The following is a 12382-nucleotide window of genomic DNA, read 5'->3' as shown; positions in this document are numbered from 1 at the left end:
GACTTAATCACATGCTCAAGTGCTTTCCTGAATTGGGGCTTTATTGGTGTATTTGTTTGTGAACATTTGGCAGAGTTTCCTGGTTTTCAGCATTCCCACTCTTTCTCTCTCTTCCCTTCCCTCTCTTCCTGCCCACCCACCCCCAAATCTTATTTCTATATTTCTCAGCTTTCAAACTTTTTGTAAGTTTTTATTAATAGATTTTATTTTAAATTATATATATATTTTACACACACACCTTTGACCCTATCATCAATTTTTTAACCTGAATGTAATATATTATATACTGCATGTTACTAAAGTAAACTCTCTTGTATACTTTTTAACTCTTAAAAAGAAACTTAAAAAACAATCCAGTTTATCTATCAGAATGAGTTAAAATGGATGTTAAATAGGAGTTGTTAATTTTTAATTCATTTTTAAATGTTGATACTAGAAGGTAAATGTTGGACAATTTTGTCTTTCTAGTCAAAAAGGTGGTCACTGGGTTACGTCTCTAGAAATGGTCCTCTCCTTTTCTCAGTATATGGACAGCCCCACGTTTCAGAATCACTGCTTACTGAAACAGAGTAACCCTGGTCTTGAAAGTAGCTTAAATATGTTCTATCAACACTTTCTATTCAATTTTACATAGTTATAGTTGTTGCCTATGGTGCTAAGTCAGCCAAGCATTCAAGCATGTACTTAACTTTAAGCAGGTGAATAACCCACCCTATTTGGCAAAGCACGTAAGTACTTATACCCTTCAAAGCTGACTTCTTGGGGACTAAAGCATCTGCCAAAAAATTAAGCACATGTTTGAATGCTTTGCTGAACTGAGGCCATAAGCAACAAATGGGTCTCCATTTAACACAGTATTCCTGCTTCTTCTCCTTTCGCCTTCCTAACATGCTCATAGAGTAATGTATCATAGTAATAATTATAAGGCCGACTATAACTGTATGCATATTTCTAAAGATACTTTCCTATAAGCAACCACTATGGACCTGTTCCAAAATGCACTGGAGTCCATGGATAGATTCACTATGCACTTTGGATCCAGCCCTATCTTTGGCTTATAGTTCCTTCAAGGTACTGATCCTTTAGTAAGAAGTGGAAAAATAGAAATCCAGACCACTGTGTTAAGCCGAGAAGCATTTGTTCTCTGAATTAAGATATATTATTTTTAAAATAAAGTAACTACTAGAGGTAAGCCAAGTACAACTGTAATCGTGCAAAAAAAAAGTAATAAAAACAGAAACAGTGTTGGCAAAACATTAGGCTATTTCCAAGGTCTAGGTTACTCTGTTACAGTAAGCAGGAATTTTAAAGCTTTTTCCTTTAATATACGTAGGTTCTTTTTGTAACAAAAAGAAGAGATACTAATGAGAGCCAGTGTATTAAAGACAAGTCAAATAAGTATCATATTGCCAACTCTCAAAATTTTATCTGGACTCTAGCAATTCTGGAATAGATTTTACCTGTCTCATGAAAATATGATGAAAGGCACCAACTCATGAATTTTCCTTGATTTAGTTTGGCCACCATCTCCTATTACTGCCAACAGGGCTGAAGATGGCCATTGTTCCCTACTGTCTACCTGTTTGTGGAAGTGAGGCTGCCACCCCCCTCTATTTTCAATGAGATTGAAGACACACCCACAGGCAAAATGGCTGCCTCTTGGTTCAGGGGGCTTGACGGGACATAGACTGTGAGGAGCAGTATGGATACTATGAAAGGTGGATGGGACAAGTGAGAGAGGGTTGGCATGGGGGAACAGGAGGCAATTTAGGAGTTACAGGGGAATGGGTTGCAGGGGATGTCAGGGGCAGTAGGGAGGGGTGGAGATTAGGGGTGGGTGGGAGGCAGAGAGAACTGCCCAGTCTTGGGCAGAGAAGTAGTAGCGGGGAGATTCAGGGAATTGTTGCTTCTTGCAAAAGCTGACCCAATCCCATAACAAAGCCATAGTGTGCTTGAACACAATATCACCTGTGGGTGAACACTATTCACAAATTTCAGAGTAGCAGCCATGTTAGTCTGTATTCGCAAAAAGAAAAGGAGTACTTGTGGCACCTTAGAGACTAACAAATTTATTTGAGCTCAAATAAATTTGTTAGTTAGTCTCTAAGGTGCCACAAGTACTCCTTTACTATTCACAAAGCAATCATTCCATATCTGACCTATCAGTCCCCATCCTCAAGGAAACCTGCACAACACTTTCAAAAGACAAGCCTGGGATCTTAAATTCATAACTTTACTAGACACTAAAAATCATGGACAGAACAGAGACTGGATTTATCACCTATTACAACACTCTATAACCCAGTAACAACCCTCCAAGTCCTCCCACAGCTGCCTTTCCAACGCCTCCTTTCCTTCCCCACCCATGACTGTAAGGAAGTTAATGGGCCACTTCATCTTGAATGGTCCCATGAAATATGAGTGAACTACTTGTGCTAAACAAGCTGTAGCTCACGAAAGCTTATGCTCATATGAATTTGTTAGTCTCTAAGGTGCCACAAGTACTCCTTTTCTTTTAACCTGACTTGAAGAAGAGCTCTGTGTAAGCTCAAAAGCTTGTCTCTCTCACCAACAGGAGTTGGTCCAGTAAAATTACCTCACTCATCTTGTCTCTCTATTGAGACATTATCACTTATGAGTGATTGATATAAATTAAAAAGTTCTTTAATCTGTGTATATGTAACTCATCAACCCTACACATTAACAAATTCTCTGTGTGAGTGTGACTCATATTAGGTCAGTTTGTCTCAAGCCAGCCCATTTTTTCCCCAAAGAAATAAGCTTGGAGTGGGATTGATAGCAGATGGTGGGTCCCCAACCTCAGGGGTGAGGAGAGGGTAAGTGGAGTCTCCATCTGACCGACCAACCAGGAGACACATTTTTGTACACCGTTAAGGTTGACTTTTCAACCTAAATCATCTTAGACACATTAGCAGAGGACTGGAGGGGAGTTTAAAAAAAAAAGTCAAAAGACAGCCTAAAAAACATGATTTGATAGCTTTTAAAATCAAAATTTTGGGCCCCACTCTCGTGATTTTGGGTGATTCTGTTCTCTTGAGACTGGTAATTCTATATGTGGCCTTTAACCAATGGTATGTAGCCCCTTGACATTCTTTCAGGCCCCAGCACACTAAGTTTAGGTACAGGCATAAGCTGTGTTTACATTCAAAACCTTGCTCCTTTGACATCCATGGTAGTTTTGCCATTGACGTCAAAGGAATCAGGATTTGGCCCTTATTTTATCAAATGTTATATTTAGCATATATCAAAAGTAAGCAAGGTGACTGTACAGGGCTCACTTTTCTGCCCACCCTCTGTGCTCAGCTTTTGTCCTGCGTGGGCAGCTTACCCTCTCTGCCCTCAGGCCCCCTGGGCTCCTTTAGGTTACTCCCTGCTCTTTCTTGAGGACCCATTCCTAGGCTTCCTTACCTGGAGTCCTCCACAGGCCTCTGCCTGCCTTCTGCACTCTTCTCCAGTTTGTTTCCCACTGCTGGGCTTCCTTCCTCTTACCTCCAACACCTAGTGCAGGTGTAGCAGAGCAGGGCTGATTGAACAGGGCTGACTGGCCCAAGGGCTCTGGGCTCTTAAAGGGGCAAGATGCCTTATTACGGTGACAATGTGATTCATTTGGTAACATTCATGCCACTATGTCATAGTGTATTCAAGTACCATATCAGGACCTGAGCTCATGCTCAAAGCCAACATAGCAATGAAGTACTAGCAGAGTCTGTATTATTATTACATTACAGTTGCAGCTAGGCATAACAACTTTTTATCGGGACCTCATTTTGCTGTACGCCGTACAGACAAAGTAAGAGACAATCCCTGACATGAAGAGTTTGTAATCTAAATAGACAAAGCCAGATTATTATTATTATTATTGTTTTACAGATGGGGAATTGAAGCTGTTTGTACATAGCATTACGTAAAGTAGTTTTAAATCATTTCAGAATGAAAGACATCACATAAAACCAAAATTTGGTTTTTAATGTATCCTAAAATGTATTATATTTTTATTGAGGATACTTCCACAAAATGTCCAGTGATGGCATTTGGCTACCAATGATGTCCGGTGATGGCATTTGGCTAGAAAGGATGGATGGAGAGAGATTTCAGGGGGTTGGACTAGATGACCTTCAGGGGTCCCTTCCAACCCTGATATTCTATGATTCTATGTCAACATGATTATTTTAAATAAAATTATAACAAAAATTAGTTAACAAATGAATAAATACTGTTCTCTTTCTTGCTACAAAAGCCATAATTTTTTTGGAAATATGGATAATGAGGCCACTTGAAAATAGTGGATCATTAAAGAGTCTTCCAGAACTTCTAAATGCTATAACTGCCGTGTTTGTTCTTCCAGTACTTTGCAAGAACAGAAGGGGGAATTACGGAAGCGCCTATCCTACACTACCCACAAACTGGAAATGCTTGAGACAGAATTTGATTCTACACGCCAATATCTTGAAATTGAACTGAGACGTGCTCAGGAAGAACTTGAAAAAGTAACCGAAAAATTGAGAAGGTATTTTTTTTTAATAAATAAACTGTATTGGGAATATACAAACTATTGTACTTAACAATGTATAGATATGCACTCCATTCATTATATAAACATGTTTATAGTACACATTGCACACACACATATTTGTTACATACCACATACATATATAGATATATGTCTGTGTGTGTATATTTGTGTGTGCATAGTGTGTATTGTATGTTATATAATCTTTATATAATTAATGACATACATTGTGTGTGTGTGTGTGTATTATTATATACACACACACCTATCATAAACACAAAGGATATTTATATTCTCTTTAGTAAATACAGTGTAACTGCATTGACATTAGTTGAGTTATGCTGCATTTACGTTGGTGAGAGCAGAATTAGGCCCTGTTTTTCAAAGGTGAGAAAAATTTATGTTCAATGTATGAAATGTTATGTAGTTTCATATCATGGCATGGTAAAACATGTTACATTTACTTCCAAAAAGTATGACGTGAAACAAAAAGCCTTCTATTTAAAAATAATACAAACTGTGCAGAAAATAAGGCACAGGCCTGTTCTAAATTTAGGGCCCAATCAGTATAAATAATCGTAATAATCTAGTCCCCATTGACTTAAAAGGGAGCAGGCTCTAGCCTTAAGTGTGTACATGACTCTTAAAATCATTACTTTTGAAAAACTCTGAACCAAAAGATTCATTTATTTATGAAAAAATGCAGTTGAACTTTTCCTGAAGGCATCATCATGTAGGAAAATGGACAGTGAATCACACCTAATGCAGGTACAAAAGTACCTTTCCAAGTAGAAACAGAAATCGTGCATAACGTTTCTTAATTGGACTGTAGCATTAATAAAAGTGATAACAGGTAATTGCTATAAATAAAGAATTTTTAACAGGTTGAATTTTAAGACACCAGTACAGGAAATCAGGTTAGCACATGCTTAAAATTAAGAAAAATGGTTTCCTGAATCAAGGCCTAAATCAAGAGATACAGCATAGACTGCTTTACATGATTTTGCCATCTACTGGCTTCTACATAGAGCAGGCAGTCAGCTTTCCACACTACTTCTGTCTACAGCACATTTTTCCCCCTCTCTCCTATCGCTTCATTTACATCGGAGCTGTTCAAAGTAACTCCATTCTCAGTACAGTTTTCTCCAAACCCTTTCACACTGTTTTCCAATAAATTGCCATGTTAACCATCCTTCTGACTGTACATTAAATTACTTTTCCTGAAGAAGTACATTTTGCAGGGCAAGTGAAAGGCGCAGGTATAGAACAGGGAATATTTGGGACTTTCTGGATTTGAAATAATATTTTACTTCAGGCACATCCTGCTTAAAGTGTAAGTCAGATATTTCAGTCATGTTATAAAAAACTCCCACAAAATGTGTATTCAGACTTGAAATTAATCAGAGATCCTCCCTTTTGATGCAACTTTTAAAAGCGCATCCAGGTAACTCGTTCACTATGCTTGGAATACTTATAAGAACATGCCTCTGTATTTAAGCATAGTAACCATCTTCTGCCATAAAACCCGCTTCAACTTTGCCTTTTAGAAAATGTGCAATAAACCTTCCATCAGGACTATATAATTTCTTCCCTACCATCTCTGCTTGTTTATAATATACATTTGGATCTCAGAAGGAGCCATGAACATTATAAAAAGACTAATCATGCAGTCAGTGGGAGTTTTGCTAGAGTAAAAACTGCAATATTAGGTCTGTAGACAGGTTGTTTATATAGGTAGGGTCTGATTTTCAGAAGTTCTGAGTGTGATGGGTTGGACCCCCCTTCTAGGCCACCAGCTGATGTACTGGGGGCTCACTGAGCCTGCCTGTCCCACCAGCCTGGGTGCTCCTTACTCTGTGCTGCTGTAACAGGCTCTCAAGCCTCCTTCCAGCACACACACAGGTAGGGAGACACCCAGCTGTAGAATCACACAGTCTGCAATCAGCTCTGTGTGGGAGGACTCAGCTTGCCCCACACTCCTGTGCGCATACCCTCTGGAGCAGTGGTGGGCCACATGCGACCCATCAGGGTAATTCATTGGCGGGTCGCCAGACAGACTGTTTATATTTGCACGGCCACCCGCAGTTCCCAGTGGCTGTGGTTCACCATTCCTGGCCAATAGGAGCTGCGGGAAGTGGCGGCCAACCCATCCCTGTGGCCCACACCACTTCCCACAGCTCCCATGGGCTGGGAATGGCAAACTGGGAGCTGCGGTCAGCCATTCAAATTTAAACAAACTGTCTGGGGGCCTGCCAGTGGATTACCCTGATGGATTGTATGCGGCCCATGGATAGCAGGTTGCCCACTACTGTTCTGGAGTGTGTACCCAAAATTATAGTGTCTTGCATTGTATAGAGATCTATACATTGTAAGCTCATGAAATTCGCCCCTTCCCTCAATGTGGAGGAAGATATGCACAGTTTTTTGCCCCTCCAATTATGAATTGCACAAAGTGGGTTTTAGAACAAACAAAAAACAAGTTTATTAACTACAAAAGGTAAATTTTAAGTGATAAGGTATAGCAAAGAGAACGCACATTACTGAGCAAATAGAACAAAACACGCAAACTAGACTGAATCCATTAAAGAAATTGGCTACAAATAGTAATTTCTCACCCTAAATGTTGTTTTAGGCAGGTTGCAGAGTTTCTTGAAGGTAAACTGCACCGCTTGCAGTTTAAATCTCCAGGTATACCCTTCACAGGCTGACCTTTCTTCCTTGTGCTCAGCGCCTGACTCCCCCAGCTTAATTCCTTTGTTGCTTCAGGTGTTTTCAGCAGTCTTCCTTCTTGGGTGAGGAGGCAGTGGAGAAGAGTCTAGATTAACTCACTCCTGAGACTTAAATAGGATTTGTATATGGCAGGAATCCTTTGTTTCCCAGTTTGACTCCCACCCCCTTCCCATGAAAAAGTACCAGCATGTCAGAATGGTATCCTGTACCAGGTGACATGATCACATGACCCTGCAGTGTCAAAGCAGCATCCCAGGAAACTTCTCAGGAAGGAGGGAGATTAGTATCTTCAAAGTCCTATTATCCTTTCTAATGGCCCATCCAGGCTGTTTGCATATTTCTGGTGGGCATTCCCCAGGTGAAAACACAGTTGTAATTATTAAAGTCAATATTTCTAACTTCAGATACGTAAATGATACATGCATACAAATTGGATAATCACATTCAGTAAATCATAACCTTTCCAATGATACCTTGCATGACTCATCTTGCATAGAACATCTTAGTTATGCCATATTCATATCATAACAATATTTCTATGAAGGATATGGGGTGTAAGGTCACACTGAGCACCTAGTACTTCAGTTCAGGTCAATGAGCCAGATCCAGTGCCTGTTGAAATCAATAGAAAGACTGCTGTTGACATCAGTGCACAATGGATCAGGTTCAGTGGATGCTGTGGATGTTCAGAACCTCTGAAAATCAGGCCCATAAAGTGTTTCCATTGATAATGTTCTTTGCAATAAATGAAAGTATTAAAATCAAATGACTAAGAGCTTTTCTAATACTCTACTTGGTAGTTGGTTTTTTATTACGAAGAAAATTTATGCAAAAAAAATTATGTTCCAGGCAGGTGCTTTCTCCTCCGAAGACTTATCATGTGGGAAGCCCAAAATACTTTACAAGGTGAGCTTTAAAAATCGTTTCTATTGAGAATAGCAAAAACATAAAAAAAATGAGGCAAGATAAACACCTAGAAATCCCCAAACTGGAAACAAACATTTTAATCAAAAGTATGATCCAAAAGAGTGTCAGCAACATGTAAAAATAACTGTATGAAGATCAGTGTGTAAAGAACAGTAAGAGCAATATACCACCACCAAGAATTTATCTCCCACGTTGTTCATTTCTAAAGGAAGAGAAAGGTAAATGCGAACAACTGTTCTAGATAAGCACAGAGTAACATGGTCCCACTTGTACACTAAAAAACATTTCAGTCATTAAACTCGTACTGCTGCTCTGAGCAGCATTCTCCTTGAAGGCTGGAAGCTCCATTAGCCATTGCTTCAAAAGCCTCCCACACCCTTCATTTAATCTATAGTAATGCCAAAACAAACTGTCTTTTTTGTTTGTTTTAAACACAACAATCTCCTGTTTAGGGAGGGTACATTTAGATGATTTGGTTACCTATCATTCTCTAAAGGAGTAGGATTTTCTAAGCACACCATGTTGACCTAAACTGCTCCCACTGAATTCAATGGTAAAACTTCCATTGACATCAGAGGGAGCGGGGTTTAGCCAGTGCTGAGCAATTTTGAAATTCCCACCCTTAAACTATAGTTCTGCTTTGAAAAGTGGCTGAAATGGCATTGCGGGGTTCCGTGTGCCTCGCAATGATTTCCATATCAGAATCATAGAAATGTAGGGCTGGAAGGGACCTCGAGAAGTCATCAAGTCCAGCCCCTTGTGCCATGGCAGGACCAAGTAAACCTTGACCATCCCTGAGAGGTGTTTGTCCAACTTGTTTCTAAAAGCTTCCAATGATGGGAACTCCATTACCTCCCTTGAAAGCCTATTCCAGAGCTTAACTACCCTTATAGTTAGAAAGGTTTTCCCAGTATCTAATCTGTGTTGTGTTTAAGAGCGTGCTCAGTTTAAGAGTAAAAAACAAACAAAAAAAAAAACAAAACACCATGCATTTCGACTACCAGTCCTGAAAACTCAAACTGAGCTCAAGGAGCCCTGCTGGAATCATTCCTTCTTTTGTACTCCAAACAGTAATAAAGGTTCTGCTGGTCAAATTAGGCCCACGCCCACACCTGTACAACTCTCAGATTATGTCTTCAGTAACAACTGTGCAAAACCCATCATCTCCAGTTGGAATTTAGAATAGAATTCTGTTGCTGCACAAGGAGTAAAATCCACTTAAACATGTGTGTTTAAGTGCTTCACTATAGGGGGATGGACTTCCACCTGTATTTAAGTGGGTTCCTGAACAGGGGCCTCACAGCTGTGTTGGCTCCTCTGCAGGGCTAGTAGGAGAAAAAGCATCTTATATTTGTAAGAAAGTAGATAAAACTTTAGAGAACAGACAAGGAACAAACCTGTTGAATAAGAAGGTGCCATTTGTACAGTCACTCTTCAAAGCAGCATTGCTATCTAGGTGAAATTTCCTCCTGCGCAGAGGAACAAGGCCTATGCTCCATTTAACCAACATTTTGAGGTCTCAGTGCACATGCTTTGTATGAGCTCTCTGCACAGGGGTAAATTTTATCTTGCAAGGGGAAGGTATTTTCTGCTACATTAGACCACATAGATATTTAATGGTAGTGATGATCAGAATTCTTTTTGTTAGACCCTCAGAAACATGAGCAGTTGCACTGCATGGGTGCACATACCCACACATACAGAGCACAACGGGGCCGTACAATTTGAATTTACTACAGGACACAGAGAAGGCACCAAAAACATAATAAATGAACAGGGTCACATCAAATAATTCATTCTTTGTAAAAGGCAATTCACAGCTCAGTCAACCCAATTACCACTGAAATTTACAAAGCTGCCAGATTTACAATTTGAAAGTCTTAGGCACTGCAAAATTCAGACAGACAATCTGGGTGAATGCTTTTTCTACAAGTGGGGTTATGTTACCATTTGTTCATTGCAGCTCAGATTAATTTTCCCCACTCCTGCTTTATTTTTAAATGTATTGCCAAAAGATTTTATTTAATATTTTATTCTTTTCCTTTCATACCTTTAATGCTTTTTTCCATATATATTTCTGGGTCCATTTCCCCTTCCCCATTCACAGTACTGACACTTCTTTTGGCCCCGTGGGTCTTTTATTTTTCCAGTTTGGGTTTTGTGCGTGCGTGTGTTTATCTACTTTATTTTGACTACCTTTGCATACAGTTCTCAATAGAAACACTTTCTGAAGCTCAGCTCCTTCTATATTGTGGGGGTTTTCATAAAAATGTAAGGCTGGAAGAGACCTTGAGAGGTCATCTAGTCCAGCCCTCTTCACTGAGGCAGGACCTACACTACCCTGACAGGTATTTTTCTGACCTCTTCTTAAAAACCTCCAGTGATGGGGATTCCACAACCTCCCTTAGAAGCTTATTCCAGTATTTAACTATCCTTATAGATAGAAAGTTTTATCTTAGATATTAGGGAAATCTCCTTTGATTAAGATTATTCCAAATCACTTCTTATCCTACCTTCTGTGGACATAGGGAACATATGTGAAGACTGTTATTAGGTTCCTCCTCTCCCCCAGTCCATCTTCTTTTCTCAAGACTAAACATGTCCAGTGTTTTTATCATTTCTTTATCGGTCAGACTTTCTAAACCTTTTATCATTTTTGTATCTCTTCCTCTGAACTCTCCAATTTGTCTACATCTTTTCTAAAGTGTGGTTCCCAGAACTGGACACAGTATTCCAGCTGAGACTTCACCAGTGTCAAATAGAGCAAGATAATTACCTCCCATGTCTTACATACAACACTCTGTTAATACACCCCAGAATTATATTAGCCTTTTTTCAGAATTGCATCACAATATTCACTCATATGCAATTTGTGATCCCAGATACTTTTTAGCACTACTGCCTAGCCAATTATTCCCCTTTTTGTAGTTGTGTGTTTGATTTTTCCTTCCAAAGTACAGTATTCTGCACCTTATTCAATTTCATAATGTTGATTTCAGACTAGTTCTCTAAGTTCTCATTGGTTGTTTTGAATTCTAATCCTGTCCTCCAAAGTGCTTGCAACCCTTTCCAGCTTGATGTCTTCCATAGATTTCATAAGCATAATCTCTACTCCATTATTCAAGTCATGAGTAGAAGCACTGAATTGTACCAGACCAAGGACAGACCTCGGCAAGCCCCCTTCCCAACCCCGGACACATTCCCACAGTTTGCTGGTGAACTCTTGATAATTACTCTGGTCTTTCAACCAGTTATGCACCTTCCTTATAGTAATTTTATCTAAACCACATTTCCCTAATTTGCTTATGAGAAGTTCATGTGTCCCCTGTCAAAAGCTTTACTAAAATAAAAATGTATCACATCTCTTGCTTTCCCCCATCCACTCGCTAGTAATCCTGCAAAAGAAGGAAATTAAAGTGGTTTGGTATGATTTCTTCTTGACAAATCCATGTTGGCTTTTATTTATAGTCCTATGATCCTCTAGGACTTGACAAAATGATTGTTTAATAATTTGTTCCAGTATCTTTCCAGGCATCGAAGTTAGGCTTACTGGTCTATACTTCTCCAGATGCTCTTGGTTCCCCTTTTTAAGTACCTTTCTCCAGTCCTCAGGGACTTCACGCATCCTCCATGAGCTTTCATAGATCGTCACTAATGATTCTAAAATTGTTTCAGTTAGTTCCTTCAAATACCTTTGGGTGAATTTCATCAGGCCTTGTTGACTCGAATACATCTCACTTATCTAAGTATCCTTAAGCCAAGACAGGAAAGGAACAGGTTAGTGTTCCTTCCCCCTTGTCATTAACATTAATTGTGTTAATTATCTAGTCACAGTTTATCTTTTTAGTGAAGACTGAACAAAATTGGCATTAAACACCTCAGCTGTCACTGTTTTGTTGAGGTTTGGCTCTTGTTTAGTGAGCTTTGTTAATTTTCTAAAAATTTGATTTGAAAAGGAGTACTTCAGAGAGCTAGGGTTTATATGCTACAGCCCACAAACTCATGTGGATAGAGCAAAACTGGATGGAAATGAAATAGGGAGTTAAGAGTAGGAGAAGCAGGGAGCAGTGGCCCATGGCACATGCCTACTGAACCCCATGGAGTGGGGGCACTGTCAGAGTGAAGAGTTTAATATTAGAAGGGCCCACCAGATCACCTAGGGCTTGTCTACACAGAAATCGCTACTGCAGCACC

General features: G+C 39.5%; 1 protein-coding gene across 6 annotated transcripts in view; it reads left to right on the top strand.

Moving 5' to 3' along the window:
* Positions 1-12382, top strand: part of BEGAIN (brain enriched guanylate kinase associated) — a 266126-nt gene that overhangs the window by 152711 nt on the left and 101033 nt on the right. For 4 of the 6 annotated variants that reach the window (XM_073350727.1, XM_073350723.1, XM_073350725.1 and 1 more), the window contains 2 exons: positions 4367-4528; positions 8111-8167. In XM_073350727.1, the coding sequence (XP_073206828.1) occupies positions 4367-4528; positions 8111-8167 (219 nt within the window). The remainder of the gene's footprint in view (positions 1-4366; positions 4529-8110; positions 8168-12382) is intronic. The other 2 variants (XM_073350728.1, XM_073350724.1) reach the window with 1 other exon arrangement.

The sequence above is a fragment of the Lepidochelys kempii genome, chromosome 6 (assembly GCF_965140265.1).
Source record: "Lepidochelys kempii isolate rLepKem1 chromosome 6, rLepKem1.hap2, whole genome shotgun sequence".
Lineage (NCBI taxonomy): Eukaryota > Metazoa > Chordata > Testudines > Cheloniidae > Lepidochelys > Lepidochelys kempii.
This window is presented reverse-complemented; position numbering and strand designations above follow the sequence as displayed.